Consider the following 18,986-nt stretch of genomic DNA (forward strand, 5'->3'; position numbering starts at 1 on the left):
CTCCTCTGATGTTTTCCCTAAGGTTTCTTCCCTTTTTTTCCCTCTTGAAAGGGTTTTTTCATTTTTTTGGGAGTTTTTCCTGTGCCGATGGTGGGTTGCGGGACAGAGGATTTTGTATGTGTAAAGACTGTAAAGCCCTCTGAGGCAAATTTGTAATTTGCGATTTTGGGCTATACAAAATAAAATTAATTGAATTGAATTATATGATTTACATGACTTTACATTGTGTTTGATTCATCTTGCATTCACTTTATCTAAACTTGTTAATGTAATAACTAATATCTAAGAACACACAAACTACAATTTATATCACTAGGTGTGCACTTCTACTTAAATCGCTAAAAACACCTATTGGTAGTAATGACAGAAAGGGCAGACTTTGTGGAAGCAATTTTAATCATTGAAATTGGAATTTACAGAACTGACCATTAGTTTAGTTTGTGGCTTAAAACTACCAGAAAATAGCGCGAGTGATAATTATTAATCTATGGACAAATCAGATAGGAGAGCATGTTTGATGCTGGCGTCAAATGGTTCAATAGAAAGACCACAAAAGACATTACAAGAGGAAACAACTATTCAAAGATGAAGTAACTTTTAATGAGTCAGAATCACCTTAAAAGTTCACCGCATCTCATCTTTTGAAAAATACATTATACAAGTCGTCAAATTATTTTAATACATAGTTATAAATGATAATATGGAGACAGATATACAACACTTTACCCGGGGAGAGAGAGCGGGAGCAGGAGAAAGACTTATTATGAATGAATTATTATGTAATTCAGTGTCTTCAGAGTAATGACAGCTTTATTAATGTCAGCTTAAATACTTTGTATGAGAAACGTGATGCATGACAAGAAAAATCCGAGGGTCTTGAGCAAGTCATTTTGATTAAATACCATGGGAAAAAAACAGTAAAGCTAAAGAAAAAAAGAAAAATGAATGTGATGTCATGAGCCAACCAGGTGAAGCATAAAAAAAGACTCTCAATCAGCAGTGTGGATGCACGGGGCAATAAAGTCTATGATAAATAAATAAACAAACCAACGACTTCCACACACATAGACGTGACTCTCTAGGTCGTCTTCAACGAGTGCATCGACGCAACGACGCAGACGCAGAAGCATGCACCAGCCTTGAGTCCTAAAAGTGGAAGTTCACAGAACAGAAGGCATTCTTGCACCAGCAGTATGGACAGTACAATTTAATTTGACAAAGCAAAGAAGTACTATGCTCCATTTTTTCTAACTTATTGATGATTAGAAACTCCTCTCTGTTGCTGCCTCATTTGCAATTTGCAATGTAGCCTTTAGGGCATGTTCTACTTTCCAAGTCCCCGTGTCCGCATGGACCCCATTAGCTTGCAAATATTGCAAGTGCAGCTTGCCACAGACTAAAATGTGCATACCTGGAATACAATGAAACCACAACTTTCACAGTGATGAATGTATATGCAATATACCATACTGTTCCATCGCATGTGTGTTTCTACACTCCATTTGCATTAGTACTCCTCATTCATGAAATACAGCTTATTAAATATGGTTACAGTTAAACCAGGAAACAGCCAATCATGATTAAACTAGTTAAGGTATCATACAGTACTTCTTAAAGGGGATAAGACAAAGAGGCCCGAGGAAGCTATATGATTCAATGCAGCGCACAAAAGCATTGGAATCTGATTTACCTACAATGTCTGATATCTGCGCATAAGCTCCCCTTCAGTGTCTGTATGAGAGGGACCAGGTTCTGGGAACACAACTGCGTGATTAGTTGACAATCTGAGAATAAGACTGAAAAAGCCCACCTGGGTTAAGCGGAACAAGCAAACACGGGAGTTTCAACCAGAAAGTGGTGTTGGTGTCCCAAAGGGTCCTGTGATTTAGTTGGATCGTTAGTGATTTTTTCAAAATCCAACTTTTCTTGCATGAACTTAAAAGTTTTTGAGACATAAAGGTACACAACAATCAAACAGCACTGAATATTATGACATTTTTCAGACCCTGCTTACCCTTAGTCTCTTTTCTGACCCATTCTTTTCCATCACACAGATGACACATTAACACAGTTATGGCTATAATTTGGGACGAAAGTGGAGCAATGGCTTTTCATTTTGCTGTTACAAACATAATAATAAAGTAATAGTGCTTTCTTTCGAATCGTGATAATTTACAAACCAGAGGGGAAAACTGTTAGAATGAAAATAGATATTTAACAAGAATGTAATAAAACAAAACGTTTTAAAGACCCTAAAACGCCCAAATAAAAGATACAATTTTTGCTTACTTGGTGAAGAACCACTTAGTGGGGGTTAGGCTACCATTTTCCCCAGGTCCCCCGCTTTATCCTAAATAGGTTAAATACAGCAAATTGAATGCAATAGCTTTTCCAGACTGAGTGGTCAGTGGCAAAAAAAGTAAAATGTTTAAAATCAAACACTGTCCCTGATTCTAGAAAAGCACTTGAACTAGAAGCAGACTAACAAATCAAGTCCAATAACTTCACATATTTCTTCTGTGTCCTGACACATTACCAGCAAATTAGCAACTAAAATAACAATGAACAGAAACGATTGTGATGTGGATTATCGGCAGAAAAGTTAACTATATAAATTAATATACAGTAATTACATTTGGAAAGAAAGATTACCAAAATATCTATTGGCTTCCACTGACAACATATCAATAAGCTAAAAATAATAAAACTCAAGAAAAGGAAATAAGTTAACATATCTCAAGACGTAGAGATTTACAGTATATACATTTTTAGAAAGATTGTTTTCTTTGATGGACAGGTCCATCTTTCTGCTTGTTCAGATGTTCTGTTGCCATGCAGAAATTGTGGCTCGTTGACGTCAGAGTGGATCCAAGTGTGTAACACTACACAAAAAGGCTTCTTCTGAGTAATCCTTGAAGGCTTCCTCCCAGCCAATCGCTTGTTTTAGTAGTGATCAGTTCTGTCCTACCAAGTGGCAGACTATTCCAATGGCTTTGGAGCATGGCAGAGGTCCACTCATCGATTTGAAATAAAAATAAATGAAAAATATATAGAATACCTTCACCTTGGGTAGTTCCAACATTCTTGTCAAACTGCAAAGGCTATAAAAAAGCCTTCTTTGTTGCTTTTCCTCCCAGCGGTAAATTATTTTTCTTTCATTTTCAACATTTTATTCTTTTGATTTTTTTTTTCTTGCATTACATTTGCTGTGGTGAAAGTTTGTAAGAAAAACAAGGAAAGTTTACAGCTAGTGTACATTTCTTTAAGCAAGTAAACAAAATGTAAAAGTGCTCTTATTTCGAAATACTTTTTTTTCAGTCTCTTTAGAAAGAAGAAGGAGGCACTTAGGTCCATCTCTATGGCAACAGACAGTCACTGAAGCCACACTTCCAGGCTCAGGATTGGAAGGTCTGGTCGGGCTCCTGCAGAAATCACAGCTCAGTGACTTCAGGTCCAGAAGGTTTATCAGTGAAGGCTTGACAAATGAAAACACAGAAGCATTGGAATTGTACTAAACACACAACGGCTGCTGCACAGGACATGTTTGACCGATGTCATCAATTTCTTGACCAGTGTTGAAAAAATGAAATTTGTCGTACACATGGTCGAGTAAATAGTCCTTCTATCACTTATTTATGATGAGAATGCTTGAGAATTTTGATTGGTCAGCATTATAGCTATTTTCTTTGGATTTCGTATCTGGACCATTCCGGTTTCAGCCTGAAGGATGCAGCCGGTTTCAGGAGTGGGCATGCTAACAGAGGTTGCAAATATGACATAATGCAGCACTTAAATTCCTCTATCTGGAGTTATAATAGGAATAATCCATCAAAGATTACCAGGAGACAATTGTCTCATACCCCAATTTTCACCCTCACAGGTTTACGTCATGACGATCTGAAGAACATTTGCCATTAACACTCAAATTGAGTTCAACCCGACCAAGCATTGATGTAAAGTTTTAGACAAATAGACGAGCCTGGACAAAAATAATAATCAACAGAAATAATTTTGATGTAGATCATCTGTAGAAAAGACATGACTATTTAAAGTAAATAGACTGTAATTACATTTGTTAATATTTGTTAACCTTCTCCATTCCACAGTGGCACTCAAGTATGGTTTTTGGTGAGAGGACCAAGCAATAGTATAATCCAAATGAGGCCCAGAAATTAAGATGGCTCCAATTTAGGGTTTGTTGAATCTAGCTAGGTTGCACCATTGCCTGACGTACCAATGGACACATGGTTGTTAGGGGGAGATCGATACAACATAGCCAAGTCAAGCCAGGTCCTACCAGGCTACAGCAGGCTTTGATGGCTTTCTGATTCAAGATAACCAAAGCTGGTGTGATTGGGTGAGTGAAACGATGACATGATGGTGTCTAAACAATTAGGAGAAGAAAACTAACCACACCAGACGTGTACAATCAGGGTTATTCAGTTTAGTCAAATCTTCATAGTGTTTTAGTCATGAGTTCATTCACAAAGGAGCGAGACCATTTAGGTAAGGTCCTCGATCCACATGGTTCTATCTCAGACTACGAGCCAGACTTCTACTTCAAGGCAATCCATTTCCTTCTGACTAAGTTTACTCTGTTCTATTCTAGTGAAGATCTAGTCCAACCCAAAATGCATACAATTCCTTCCCCTTGTGTTGATTCCTATCCCAGTATGTCAAGATAGACCGGTGTGGCTTTCATCAGAGTGAACAGTATCTTCTGAATGTCTTTGACGTTGAGGCGCTGCTGTGGCTCCCTCTGCCAACAGCCCAGCATCATGTCATAGACTTCCTTGGGACAGAGCCTGGGACGCTCCAGTACCCGGCCCTGGGTGATGCACTCTATCACCTGGGAGGACAGAAAGACGCACTGTTAGACTTTTACTTTTACTAACTATTATACTGTCATGTACACTGCAATAACAGTTATATAAGTTCTGTGTGTATATATATATATATAATATCTTTCTGTATACAGTACATATTTAAATGAAGTTAAGTTATGAAGGTGTTAAATAACCAGTTATTTATAATCTTCTACTAAGCATGTTTGCACTTTAACTTTAACGCTGTAATCCTGTGAACTTTCCAAGTGCAAAAATAATAAAGGATTTTCTTATCTCATCTCATCTTATCTTACGCCCCTCATCAATGACCAATTTTGTTGAACATTTTGCCCACCGCCCTGGATTCAATTTAAATAATCCATTTTGTATGGTTCTGGTCATGCAATTAATAAAGAGGAATTGCTCTCTATTCTCTTTTAAACAGCTCATACATGTTGTATCTTATAAAAGCAATTTGTCCTTTTCATAGGGTATGACAACTGCCACAATATCACACCTTTCCAGTTAAACCGAATACACAAGACATAGAGATTTGCTGAGATCACTGGGGTGAATCCATCTTTCTGATTTCCCATGAGAAATCAATACAACTGACAAAAAAAGGGATTTAGAGCCTTAGCAGACGGAGGGAAAAGGGGTTGTTGGGGCCGCAATAAGAATACATCTGAAATACTTTCTTCCTGAGTGCACTGTTCGGATTTAATGTGCAGGCTTCACATCACTTGATCCACTAAGATTCCATTTACATTTTTAACAGGAATGGCTTAATCTAGTCAGGTTTTGCGTCATAAGTTGTTCCGCAGATCCTACAGTTCAAAATGACATGACTTTTAAAAATGGATGTCAGTTTTATGAGCCACGGGAAAAAGTCATTCAATGACCTTATAATAAAGTCAATAAAATAGATTTTGCAGGACTATTAGTATTTGAGATGGGCTGTAGACAGACCGACATATGGACACATATGTATGGATGCACACACGACACATGATCTCCCTGCTTGCGCCTGGCAGAAGCAGCCGGTGTGTGCAGGAATATCAAAACAGGACCAATGATGTTTGCAAAGGGTAGAAACCTGATAAAGTTGTGATTGTACTTCTGTGATTCAGATCTGTGTGTTTCATACTGTGTAACTTTCCTGTTTGTTGTGCTGATATCAGTGAGATTTCCCCAGAAAACGCAACAAAAGTCTGCTTCGATTTAGGCGTGTTGATGAACGCGTACTGACTTAATTTCTACCACTAGTTCTTCAGCTTGTTGCAGATTTGGTCTAGCTTTTTTTTTCTGAAAAAAATGTGCCCACTTATAGTAATCCCATGTAATAGAGGGCAATTTAACTACCAGTTTTGGAGCATATTTCCCCTTCCCAGCGGAAAAAAGACTTGTCCCTTATCAATGCTGATAGAAATCAATGAATCTGATTGTGCTCTAGAGGATAAAGGAACTAGTACCAGGAAGAGATCTTTCTGCACAACTGCCTAAACTTCTACATATCTCCTTTTCTCACTTACAGAGAACTGAATGGTAGCTCTGCCACAGTGAATGTGACAAGTTCTAACTATTCATTTCAGGGTTTATTATTTCCGATGTTTTTCTTAAAAAAATGTTATTGGTAACCCTTAAACGGAATCTCACTGCTTCCGTGGGTATATTTAAGGCTAGAAGGAGGAAGTCATCTGTTTAATACGTTTAATTTCAATCAGGGAACGTTTTATGCTGTGTTCCACTTGCTTTTTAGCTAATTAGTCCCAGATGTAGTCGGCTCCAGTTATCTGTTTGTAAAACAATATTCAGGCGGGAATGAAAACCTTCAGTTTCAGTTTGCATCTTTCACTCAATGCCAGTAGTTCTTAAAGTGATTCTGACTGTTGGAGGAAACATTTCAGAGGTGCAGCTTTTCAAAAGAGAACAAAAAAAATACATTTACTCAAAATGGTTGAAGAACAACTTCCAAATTACTTACTGAATAGGTGTCTTAGCCAAATGTTACAGGGATGGTAAGAGGTTAAAAAAGTGTACAACGTAAACTCCCATTCACGCCACTAAATTGTCCAAGAGAAATATTAGACAGAACATGATCTCAGTGTCCCCAGTGACCCACTGACGGGGCAAGAAGGTCCCAGGTACATTTTTATTGTAGTTAACATAAAATATGGCCAACCCCACAAATAAGATCCCGTTGTTATTTTTGGTTAATGGAAGTCATATAACTTCCATACCAACTTCTTAAAACAGACTTCTACCACACAGCGTACCTCATTATTGGCGAGCTGGAACCACGGCTGTTTGCCGTAAGTGAAGATCTCCCAGAGGATGACTCCGAAGCTCCAAACGTCACTCTCCGTGGTGAACTTCCTGTACATGATGCTCTCAGGAGGCATCCAGCGGATAGGCAGCATGGTGTGACCTCCCACCTTAACACACACATAGAAGAAAGAGGCTTTAGAGATGAGCATGAAATATGTATGTTAAAGTGTGTGATGAATATCTTACCCATGATGCCTTTGGGGGATGATATCGCCATCATTGAAACGCCACAGTTAATAAGGGACACACACAAATTAGTCAAACTTATATGTTGGCTCATACAATGCCAATATTTTGCAAGTAACAGGCAAATATTATATATTGACAATCCCTGGTTTACAATTTGGAATCGATATTGGGATTTATATAAAAAAATTACATTTCATTATATTTACAAAACAGTAAGTGACTTGACCTTTTGGGCTGAAATCTCAGCTAGAAAAACGGTGTGTATTGTTAAATTGTCCCAAAACGGGTTCTTAGGGAGACCCTTTCTTCTGAAAAATCTGTTATAAATACATACACCATTTTACATAGTGTTCAAATCAGTTTCTTCTTTTCCTCGCTTCTTCTACAAATTATGGACATTCTTTTCCAAATTTGGTAAAGAACAAGCCTGAAACTCTTCTGGTTTCAGGCAGTTTATGAGAAATGACTCTACTTCTCCATTGGTTTATTATCTCAATAAATATTGTGAACGTGGGTGAAGCATAGGTCTAAGGCGCTAGTTCAAGGTCACTTGAATACAGCATGATTTTCAGTAATTAAACTGAACTACTTAGAGTCAAATAGACCATACGGGGGGGTGCGTTGGGTACATTTAGAATTGACATGTTGCTACCAGTGCCATACATGTCTTTAGATGGTAAATCTAAAGGCCGGTCGCTATCTTGGTCTCGCCAGCTCCCAACCAGGCCGTGCTTTTTCTATGGAAATGTCTATGTTGTCGACCATGTAACAGTAGGGGGGAGAAGCCCTTCTTGTTCACCTACTTCTCTCCTGTTTTACAGTTAGGGAGTTAGGTAAGATTCTTGTACTTTTCTTTTGTTGGGGGAGGGGACGGTTAGGGAGGTAAGATTTTGGTAAAGATTGTTTGTTGTTTGTTGTTTTGGGCAACGCTGACCCTGACGCCTATTTGTAAGCAGCACTGTTGCTTATTTGGGAGTGGCAGGGCAGGAGAGCGCCACCCATAGGTACACATGCAACACCCTCTGTCCCGGAACCCCCCCATCTGCACAGGGAACACTTTGCCCCAAAGAAAAACCTTAACAGGGAGACAAAAAAGAAAGAAAACTAAAAGTAGAACCCTCCTCCAGGTTGCAGTGCAATTTCCTCCGACCATATAAATCCCTTAATTCACACATTCACACCCTCTTCTACACTGATGGGGTCCATTCACTCATTTCCCGCATGAACTTGGAGTTAAGTGTCTGTGTGACGCATCGATGTGGAGGAGCAGTAAAAGGGAACCAAGCGCCAAACCTCTGAGTGACAATTGCCCTCGACCACAGTGACCCTCCATTTCTGTGTAAACATGATCACTTCCATTTACTTGTAAAAAAGATGACGATGGCCAAAATACACGATGACAATATAAAGTAGTGAATCTTAAGCTTCAGAAATGCTGTACAATGGGTGACGAAGGAGGTCCAAGGACGTTGGGCGGGCTGTAAATACCAAATTGAATCCAAAATGATGATGATGAAGATCCAATAAGATAAAAACAGTTGAAACATACACCAGGCTGATTCGGTCTTGGCTCTGGCTGAATATTCCCCTTCAATCAAACATGAGTAATGGTGAGGATATGAAAAGACGCGCGGCCCAGAATGTCTTCTCCATTATCTGACAGCGTGTACAACAGACAGACTGGATCATTATTCATCTGCTCCCGCCTGCTCTCCAACTGCTGTGAAATCATAAAGCATCTCCTAATCATGGTTCCCATAATCGATGACCTCCAGTTTGCCGTTGACTAATCAACCTTCCTGCACCCATCCTCTCCTCCCTCCTTACTAAATTCTCTGATGACTCTGCAGTGGTAGTGTGTATAAGGGATGGACGGAAGGAGGAGTACAGGGCAGTAGTGGAGGACTTTGTGTTGTGGGCGGGCAGAAATGACCTGCTCCTGAACGTGGCCAAGACCAGAGAGATGGTGGTCGACATCGGGAGGAAGACGACGGCTCCGCTACCGCTGAGGGTTCTGGGAGAGGAGGTGGCCATGGTGGCAATGGTACCCATCGTTCTAAAGGGTCGTCCTGGGACAGCACTCTTCTATAGATTCTAAAAGCTCTGCATCCATCACATTCCCTCTCAGCTTTCATGTTCTCAGACTTGCTCAGGGTTACCGTGTGCCTCGGACCGGCCTGTAGCTCATCTAACACCTTCCACAGTGCAGTGCATTAATTAAAAATGGTTTGGTGGTTATGTGATGTAAACTCAATAGCTCTGTGTTTTCTGGACAGTGAGTCGTCGAAAACAAGAAACACAAAATCACCGTGGTCTCATTGAAATGGTCGTTCTTTTCAATTTCCGCACCGGGCGAGTCGTAGTAATGCATCAATATTCAGCACAACATTTTAATAAAAACTGTGCTGCCAGAAGAAGGTCCTGGGTTCGATTCCGCCCAGTGGCCTTTCTGTGGGGAGTCTGCATGTTCTCCCCGTGTCTGCGTGGGTTCTCTCCGGGTTCTCCGGCTTCCTCCCACAGTCCAAAGACATGCTCTGGGGATCAGGTTAATTGGGGACTTTAAATTGCCCGTAGTTGTGTGAATATGGTTGTGTGTCTCTGTGTTGCCCTGCGATTGGCTGGCGACCAATCCAGGATGTACCCTGTCTATCGCCCGAAGTTGGCTGGGATGGACTCCAGCCCCCCCGCGACCCTGTGTGCAGGATAAGCGGTTTGACAATGGATGGATGGATGTGCTGCCAGAAGGGTGGAGGTAGATGGTGAAAATGCACTGCAGCTTTGGTTTTGTTGCATTGTAAAGTCTGGGAAGCTTGGTACAGACGTGAGCACACAGCAGAGGTTTGTGCACTTTGTGTGACTCTGAGGTCCCGAAGGCTTCGTGCAATCTGCTCCATCTGAGCGCCACGCAGACTTCCCAGAAGTTCTGTTTGACTGCAGGCAAACAATCTGCGCAAGGAGGAGGATTACTGTAGGAAAGTGATCTCCTCTGTCACTTTGTTGGTCTGAGTCTGAATTGTAGACAGCTGATGCATGTTAATCATTCTGTCCTTTGAGATGGAGTGCAGCTGGGATGACATGTGGCACTGTGTCTCAGTTGCCGAGAGATTACCTAAATGAAATGAATACCAATAAAAGCAATTTAAAAGTTGTCATAGCAACATTTCTCAAAGATTGACAAAGTCAAACTGACAGTCGATGTTGGTTTCTCTGTGTTAACTGTGACCGTAACCAAGACAACAAAAGGTCCTCCGACGTTAACAAAGTAGTCAATTCAACACAACTCAAAAGAAACTTGATCATTTACTATCATCAGTGTCAATCATGATATCAGCTGTTTCAAACATCTGGTTTCATTTATCTGACAGCACAAGGAGCCAATTAAATGGTTAAAATCATCTTGCTGCCCTTTCTATTAAATTTGATGATCTCGCTACATGCTACAATGTTACACACACCTTCACCACTCCATCTTCACCCAATCTTCATCAGATCCATCAACTTGATGAAGACATGTCAAACATACATGTAATGTAATGTAATCATGACATATCATCGGTTCATAAAAAGCATTATCCTTCCAGTTGAAAAACACATGGCACCTTTAACAAAGCAGTTGAAAAATGTGTATATATTTGCGCCTATCTGTTCGAGGAGTATAGATGAGTAACAATGAGTAAAAAATATTGGCGTAAAACGGAACCAGTTCGATGCTGATAAGGGTTGAAATTAATTATTTTTGCTAGTGAGCCCCGCTGAGACGTTTGAGCAGCCATTAAAAAGAAAGCAGTCCGCAGAAGCTACTTTAGGACGATGGGACTCGATGGAGACGTTGACATTTGCTGCCAAATACAAATTATTTCCCACCATGGCAATTACAGTGCTGAGAGAGGACCCTGAAAATCCCTATGAGCTGCTGTTGCAAGCGAGTATTAAGACAAACCTCTTCTCCACAGGCAAGACCCGTCAGTTTGTCAATCTGGGACCCACATGATCATTTTCAGCGTCTCGCTCACGGCTCATTGGAACATTAGAAATCATTAGAAATACAGCTGCAGACTAAAGTTTCACATTTGAAGCGGAATGACCTTTGACCAGAAGGTACCCTTTAACTCATAAAACAAAGGAATGCTTTCATTCACTTAGGAAGCATTTAAAAAATCAGTTACATTCCGTGACAAAGCAATGCACACACTTCTAGAATAGATTAACGCAATTCCGTATTATCCATCCATCCATTGTCAAACCGCTTATCCTTGCACACAACCATTCACACTAACATTCACACATCTACAGGCAATTTAAAGTCCTCAATTAACCTGATCCGCAGAGCATGTCTTTGGACTGTGGGAGGAAGCCGGAGAACCCGGAGAGAACCCACGCAGACACGGGGAGAACATGCAGACTCCACACAGAAAGGCCACTGGGCGGAATCGAACCCAGGACCTTCTTGCTGTGAGGCAACAGTGCTAACCACCACGCCACCGTGCCACCCGTAATTTTCCGTATTACTGCTCTCATATTTATCTTCAGTTGATTCAGAATGCTGCAGCATCTGTATTAACAAGGACTAAGAAAAGGGATTGTAGGAGCCAAAATGTGTAGTGTGTTGTATTCGCATGTTCAGTTAATCAGATGTGTATGCGTGTGTCTAATTTCACCGTTGTGGGACAGGCTTGTGTAAATGAAACATACTTCATACATATGTAAACCATCTAATTTAAACCAATTGGGGAAATGCACACTAGAACAAACGTTTGCATGAAAGAAAAGGTCTTACCCTGTAGTAATCTGTGCTGTAAATGTCTCTTGACATGCCAAAGTCTCCTATTTTCACCAGAAGTCCGTTCCCCACCAAGCAGTTCCTCGTTGCCAGATCGCGGTGCACAAAGTGTTGCGACGCCAAGTAGATCATCCCAGCTGCGATCTGACTGGCTATGTGGAGCATCTGGGACAGACCGAGTTCCCCGTTGGTCTGCAGAGGCTGCCCATCCACCAGGATCAGGGCGTCTGGCCCGTGGGCTCTGAGGAGGAAGTTGCAGAGTGAGTAAGCAAATATCTCACAATCATACCTGATATATGCGAGACAACCCTGACATCCGTCGGTGTAATGTAGCTTAACATTTTTTGTTGCGAGGGACCATTTTGCTGTGTTTGCATGTTGTAGCCCATTAACTCCAAATTGCATGAATGACTGCTGGCCTAGATACAATTTGATTTTCTTCTTTCCTTCATATACCCTGTGTGAGATGCATGTAATGGTAAAAATATGTTGTAACATTGTCTTGTGTTAAACCCGTGTCCCAAGTGTCTGTATTTGACCCTGACGTGCAAAGAGCAGCATGATACATAATGTTAGTTTGCAGCTGTGTCCTGAGAAGGGAGGCCGGTCGACTCCATCTGATAGACGCTTCAATACAAAGGACTTCTGTTTATGGCCTTGGTTCATTTCTTATTTGGTATGAAAGTTTCTCAAATCCGCGTTTCTACTTTTTGTCTATTAATTATAATTTGCACCTGCCACTGAGGATGACCTTCACATGTGTATAAAAACTCAGCGTTTTTACTGCTCAGAGACGCCATTTACACCGAGCACTGTAATACGTGCTCGTGTATTCAACCTCCTGCTTGCAAGCAATAGTTAGAGCCACATATATCTGCGGAGAATTTCTCATGTAATCTTTTTCTCTTCTGAATAAATGTTAAGTTTTAACTCTAATTGATCAACGCGTCGCGATCCTTCTTATCAACCAACTCGGGGGGATCGGAGATCCCGACACCTGCAAACGTCTTATGTTGGAAGACTATTGTAATAATGAGATATTGTTCTTCGTGTTGATATTTTGCTGTGTTAACATTCCAAATGTCTCATTAACGTAATCTATACAATTAATGTGCTAGGAGGGAAAAGTGCAGCCTACTGAATTCATTTGGCAAATTTTGAATTTTTACGCTCATCAGAGCGTGACCTCCAGCTTCTGTCTAAGATCACCCACATTGGCTTAAGTAGATACTATAGTATATATACATAGTATTTGTGTAGTCATGTGAATTCATATCACAAGAATTATGTTGTATTGTCCTTGCACATTAGCTATTGCCGGTTATAGTTTTTCAACCCCAAAAATGTCACACTCAAAAGACTCAATAATCAACATACGTATATTTTTGTAAATGAAATTCAGTCCAATAGCTAAAAACATGCAGAATCTCCAGTTGGGCCGTTTAAACAGGGGATGCCAATAAAGTGGAAACTTGTTGGTTAGAATGGCACATCAACCAGTTACGTTGAATTTGAAATTGAACTGCTGGTACATACTTCTACCCTCCTGGTTCCGTACTAGGGATGCTGATTTAGAAAAAAAGCTTTTCAGTCCAATATTAACCTGTAACAGGACTCGCTTCAGGGCCCCAACACAAAAAAACTAACGTTTTGGTTTTATTTCATCCAAATTCAATAATTTCCAATGTCAACATTTCATCTGCCTTCATCAGATCCCACAAATCTACAGCGTGAAGGCGTGAACCTTTTCCTGTTTTTACTACTATATAATGATTCAGGAAAAAAGAAAGTGGGTTGTTATTGTTATTATACGTCACCAGTAACAGACACTATGTGGCGTTTAGGAGACTGACGGAGGAGCCACGTGTAGTTAAATACAAAGTGCTCTGTAAGTTGTCAATCTGTCTGTGTGTGTCTTTATAGCCTTACATAGTTTTAGGTCTCTTATGGAGGAAGCGATGCCAATGCAGTGGCAGCTTGTTGCGTGCCTGTGTGTGTGTGTGTGTGTGTTTGAGTAGGACGGTGGTTTGGATTACAATGGGTGCCGGCTAAATTAGCAGTATGTCCTGGAATAATTGATGCCAGCACCTTCATGGAAACACATTTACTGAGTCAAAATTAGCATTCGGGGCACAAAGACACTCGCTGAAACGCTGTCCCATACAAGTATGCACACACACACACACACACACACACACAGTGAAAGTCACACATGAACACTGGTAGACTTTGCTTCCTGGCGGCGGATTAAGTAGCAATGTTCTATTCTGTGAGGCAAAGCGCCCTGGGAGCAAATAACATCTAATTACAGCAGACATAATGCAGCCCATTAGCTTACCAACCGCAATTTAAAATTTGGGGATTTAGCTCTGTTTTGCTCTTTATCCAGAGCTGCAGGTAGGCAGGAGCTGCCGAATTGGACTGAGGCTTCACATCAGGAGATAAGGTGAGGTAAGGACCCCAGAAAAAAACAAAAAACTCATGTTGGTCCATTCATTCACTCTTAATATTTGGTAGTGGCTCCTAAAGTATTATTTCAATCGAGTGGATTCACTCTTTGGGCAATTAATTACATGGGGAAATTCAATTCATATCACATTCAAGAATTTCAATACCTCACACCGATCACGGAAGGATGTGTGTGGTCTATTGTGTGTGAACAGGAATTTGGCAGCAGAGACTCGGTTCTGCATCGTATGGCTTACAAATACTTATTTAAGAGAACTGAAACGTTTTTGGTTTAGCTAACTATTAAAAAAAATAAAAATATAACCAAGACTTCCATCGTAAAAGACGCAACTTTGTGCTCTAATAACTAATAAATAGTGTCAGCATTTCCTCTCCAGTACTAGGTCCACACGATCGAAAATGCAAGTCATCATCTTCCAAAGACTATTGGGCTGAAAATAGTCAATTCTTCATTGGGCGATGGAACAAAACCTTTTTGTTGAACCTTCTGATTCAGCGATTTGATCTTTTTTCAGCTGCTCTGTTGAGCATAATGTACAAAAAATAAATCTTTGAAGGATTTGACTTCTTTGACCAGCAGAATGGTGAAAAAATGACTTACAAAATGATATGAAACAAGCGAGATTATTCTGGACATTTGTCTGGTAACTGCTTGAAATGTTCACGACAATTTGTGTCACTGAAAAAATGAACAATAAAATAATTCAAAGCTCAATAACACATTTTAAGAGCAGATTACTTGTTTTTGTAAATGCTCGATGTGGATTCTTAGATGTACCAGCAGACTGTTTAAAGAGCGCCAAAGTTCTCTTTAAACAGGTGAACATGGTGAACAGCTGCAACATTTGGTAGAAGCAGCAGCAGTGAGGAGCAGGAGAGAAAAAGAAAAGAACAGATAGAGGCAAGAATCTCTGTGTGTCTGAACCTATTCATTATTTTGGGCATGTTTAATCAAAATCAGCGGTGGGTCTCGTCGTGATAAAGTAGCTCATGTGGCCCCGTAGAATGATGTTAATTACACAGATGTATAATTAAGTGATCTACAATATGTTGGACAATTGTAATTTAGTTGGCTGTAAAAGGTCTGAGAACAAAAACCTTCATGCTGAATGCAATTTCGGATTATTTTTTAGAAGCGTTAGGTTTGTAAAACTATCTATCATGGGATCGGTCCTGCAAATAAACCTTTGGCGATGACAAGCTGCCGCTGTCGTCACTCGCACCACCAGGGGTCTGCTGAGCTCACCTGAGGAACTTATTGAGGTCCCCGTGCTTCATGTACTCAAAGACCATGATGAGAGGGTCGCCGTCCACACACACACCGTAGAACTTCACTATGTGCTCGTGCTGCAGGTTGGTCAGCAACTCAGCCTCACGCTGGAAATCCTTCCTGGCTGCAAGCGTGGGGTCCTTCAGCGTCTATAGAGAGAGAGAGAGGACATTATAGTGGTATATGCGACCAAATCATGACCACATAACGGGTTGCCCTGTGGAAGCCACATTCCCCTTTTCTTACTTGCAGTTTGCTGCATCAAACTAAATCCATATTAAAGAGGGACGCTGGTTCATCTTGTCAAGAGTAATGGCAGGAATTCCCAATGAATGACGCAAAAATCATCTCTTTTAATTCATTCATTGATCAATATCTTCAATTTGAGCGGACCTTTAAAATATCTCTGTTGTTTATCCTTTGAGCTGCGATCGATGATACCTTCCTTCAGACTTGGACCTAACTTGCATACCAGACAGACAAATGTGGCCCTTGAAACAGACTGTAAGATGAAGAAGGGATCTTGTTCCTCATTGGTGCACACAGGGGACGCAGCCCACTGCCCAATGTGGCTGATTGCCCGACGCCAAAGGTCCGTGTGTCGATCACTCTGGTCCATTACAACAACAATGCAGTTACCGTGACAACGCTTCAGTCACTCACATGCAAACACAATTGGAAAAAAAGCAGCGAGACTTTTTGAGTTTTCAGAGAAAAGTTGACGAAGACAAGACTCCGTGTTCATACCACAGATAGATCCGTACTCCGAACTAGTGTGTCTGGTTTGAAGGTCGGTTATAGGTACAGTCAATGACCCCACTTACTCAAAGAACAACCAGCTATTTTAAAAAGCTGTAAAAGTCTTCAAATTGCATTCAGGTTGGATTAAAATATCCAGATGCTAGAATGGTGTAAGTATAGCAGCCTTTCAGACAATCAAACCAGTAAAATACATCAATAAACAGTGACTACAACTAGACACAATGTCCATTGTCTGGTCCTGCAGTGTCCTAATATGAGTAGTTGCTTTTACAGCCCCTTTAAATTTGCAATCGACTATCACTGGCATTCTGGTTATTTAGATCGGCTAAGCTGCAGACAAAACAACCTAAAGTTAATTGAACTAATCAATTAGGCTTAGCAAAGGATCAGGGTTTGGGGTCAATTGAGTTAAACAACTTTGACACTAGCTGAGTACGTATGCTATGCATCAAAAGTACGTATAATAGGTCGACTTTTGGTTTCACCGAGGAAATAAACGTCAGTTTTGCAGCTGAAAGTCCAGGGATGGTTGATGTCACTCACTCCTACAGTACGTCGCCTGACCTTCCCCTTTAGGTGCATCACGATTACTATCTTCTTGTATTCTTGATGAACAAACATGTGAGTAGTTAACTGCTTGTGTTACCCCAACTGTGTTGTGTAATTTTTATTCTCCTGTGATTACTCTGCATTTATACGGCATGTTAGTAATACAATTTTGGTTGAAGATTACAGTAACAGATCTAAATTCTTTGGGGTATATGTTTTATCAGAATCAGAACAGAATTTGGATTTTAAGTGTTAGTATTCAATGTAGCAGTTGTTTAGCAGTTGCCGGTTCTGGTTGATGTTCTGCAGAGATCAGAAATAAATACAGTCACTGGTTGCTTGTTCCTTCATTTTCTCCCTTTTTAAAGTTTGGATTTTGGACAAACATGATAGAAATATAAAACTTTTGTATGATAAAAATAATGTTTGCCACCAATGACAAACAAAGGGCAAGATTTGGTTCACAATTTGTAGAAACGGTTCCAAAACGGCAGTTGAAAAATCCTGTTTTAGCTGCTTTCTGGACCGGATGAAAGACGCCATGACATCACATCATCATACATGAATGGTATTTCACTTTTGAATTGATCAAATAGCCGCCCAGTTTGCTCCAAATAAAAGCATATTCCTATTAACGGAGCAGTACAGTACACATGTGTTCACTCCAAACAAACATATTCATGATCACCTTCCATCCGTTTGTCTGATTTGTTCAGATTAGTAGTTTTAGTAGCAGTACGGCTGCCATGGTAACATTTGTTATTCATCTCCTTCACCTATCTTCTTTTTCTCCTTGCAGCGCTTCTGTTCATATCATATTCATTCACTGAGCGCAATAATGTACTTATATTTTGCTAATGCGGACAAAGTACTAATGTATAGAACAAATCTCTGCCTCAAATGTAATGGACAAATTTAAGTAGGCTGATGAAAATAGATGATTATAAAAGAGCCTTTATATTCAAGGTATCTTTGGACAAAGAGAAAGAAGCAAACGTCTCAAAATTTGAAATCACTACAAATAACAGTGAATGGATTTTACATTAGAAGAACACATTTTGTTTTGTTTTGGGAGCGATAAACTGTAACCATGGATACAGACATACATCATAATCATTATCATATACTGTATAACTGCATTGCTCCGATACAGAAAACTATGTCCGAAAATAAAGATTGTGAGGCAAGATCTACTGTAAAATGACGAGAAACAATAACCTAAACCTCGGCAAAAGCTACCTGGAAAGACTTAATCTGCTTCTAGTCAGACAGGGAGTCAATTATGATCATTCCTAAGGTGCAATACATTAAATTTGTCAGTCTTCCCATCATGATAACTGCAGAGGAGGACACGCCGAGCTTGGTGGTAATTACTGATTGAACTAGAGCGGATTGGCATTCCCTTCATTAGTCCTTAAAAAGGCAATGACCTGTGACACCATTATCAGAAATATTTATTAACCTCTCATGCATTAACATACTCAGCACATTATTGCATACTTTTCAATGCGTACACATGTTCATATCCACGAGCTCTAAGAACGGAATCGATGAAAAGGTGGCTTCCTGAACCTTCTTGTCAAAGAGGTAGAAGGAGAAACATTTCAGATTGGATCTTACAATAAGAAAAAGTATTTTTAGACAAACTGAGGTTAAAAGCAGAAGTAAACAGGAGGCCATCATAGTGGTGGTAATTCACTTGGTACAGGCTTGGTCAGTGGCCCTGTGCTTCAAACTGTGCAGCCTGATCTCCAAAACCTGTTCGTGAAAATGTATACGAAAATCTTGAACATACAAATTCGTAGTGATACAT

The 18,986-nt window shown here is 40.2% G+C and overlaps 1 protein-coding gene across 1 annotated transcript in view; it reads right to left on the bottom strand.

Moving 5' to 3' along the window:
* Positions 1 to 578: 578 nt before the first annotated feature.
* Positions 579 to 18,986, bottom strand: part of LOC120809241 (NT-3 growth factor receptor) — a 106,424-nt gene continuing 88,016 nt past the window's right edge. Inside the window, exons 15-18 of the mRNA XM_040162910.2 lie at positions 15,839 to 16,011; positions 12,121 to 12,364; positions 7,103 to 7,261; positions 579 to 4,849 (exon numbers count right to left, since the gene is read on the bottom strand). Of these exons, the coding sequence (XP_040018844.1) occupies positions 4,664 to 4,849; positions 7,103 to 7,261; positions 12,121 to 12,364; positions 15,839 to 16,011 (762 nt within the window). The 3' untranslated portion in view covers positions 579 to 4,663. The remainder of the gene's footprint in view (positions 4,850 to 7,102; positions 7,262 to 12,120; positions 12,365 to 15,838; positions 16,012 to 18,986) is intronic.

Source organism: Gasterosteus aculeatus, chromosome X (assembly GCF_964276395.1).
Source record: "Gasterosteus aculeatus chromosome X, fGasAcu3.hap1.1, whole genome shotgun sequence".
Classification (NCBI taxonomy): Eukaryota; Metazoa; Chordata; class Actinopteri; order Perciformes; family Gasterosteidae; genus Gasterosteus; species Gasterosteus aculeatus.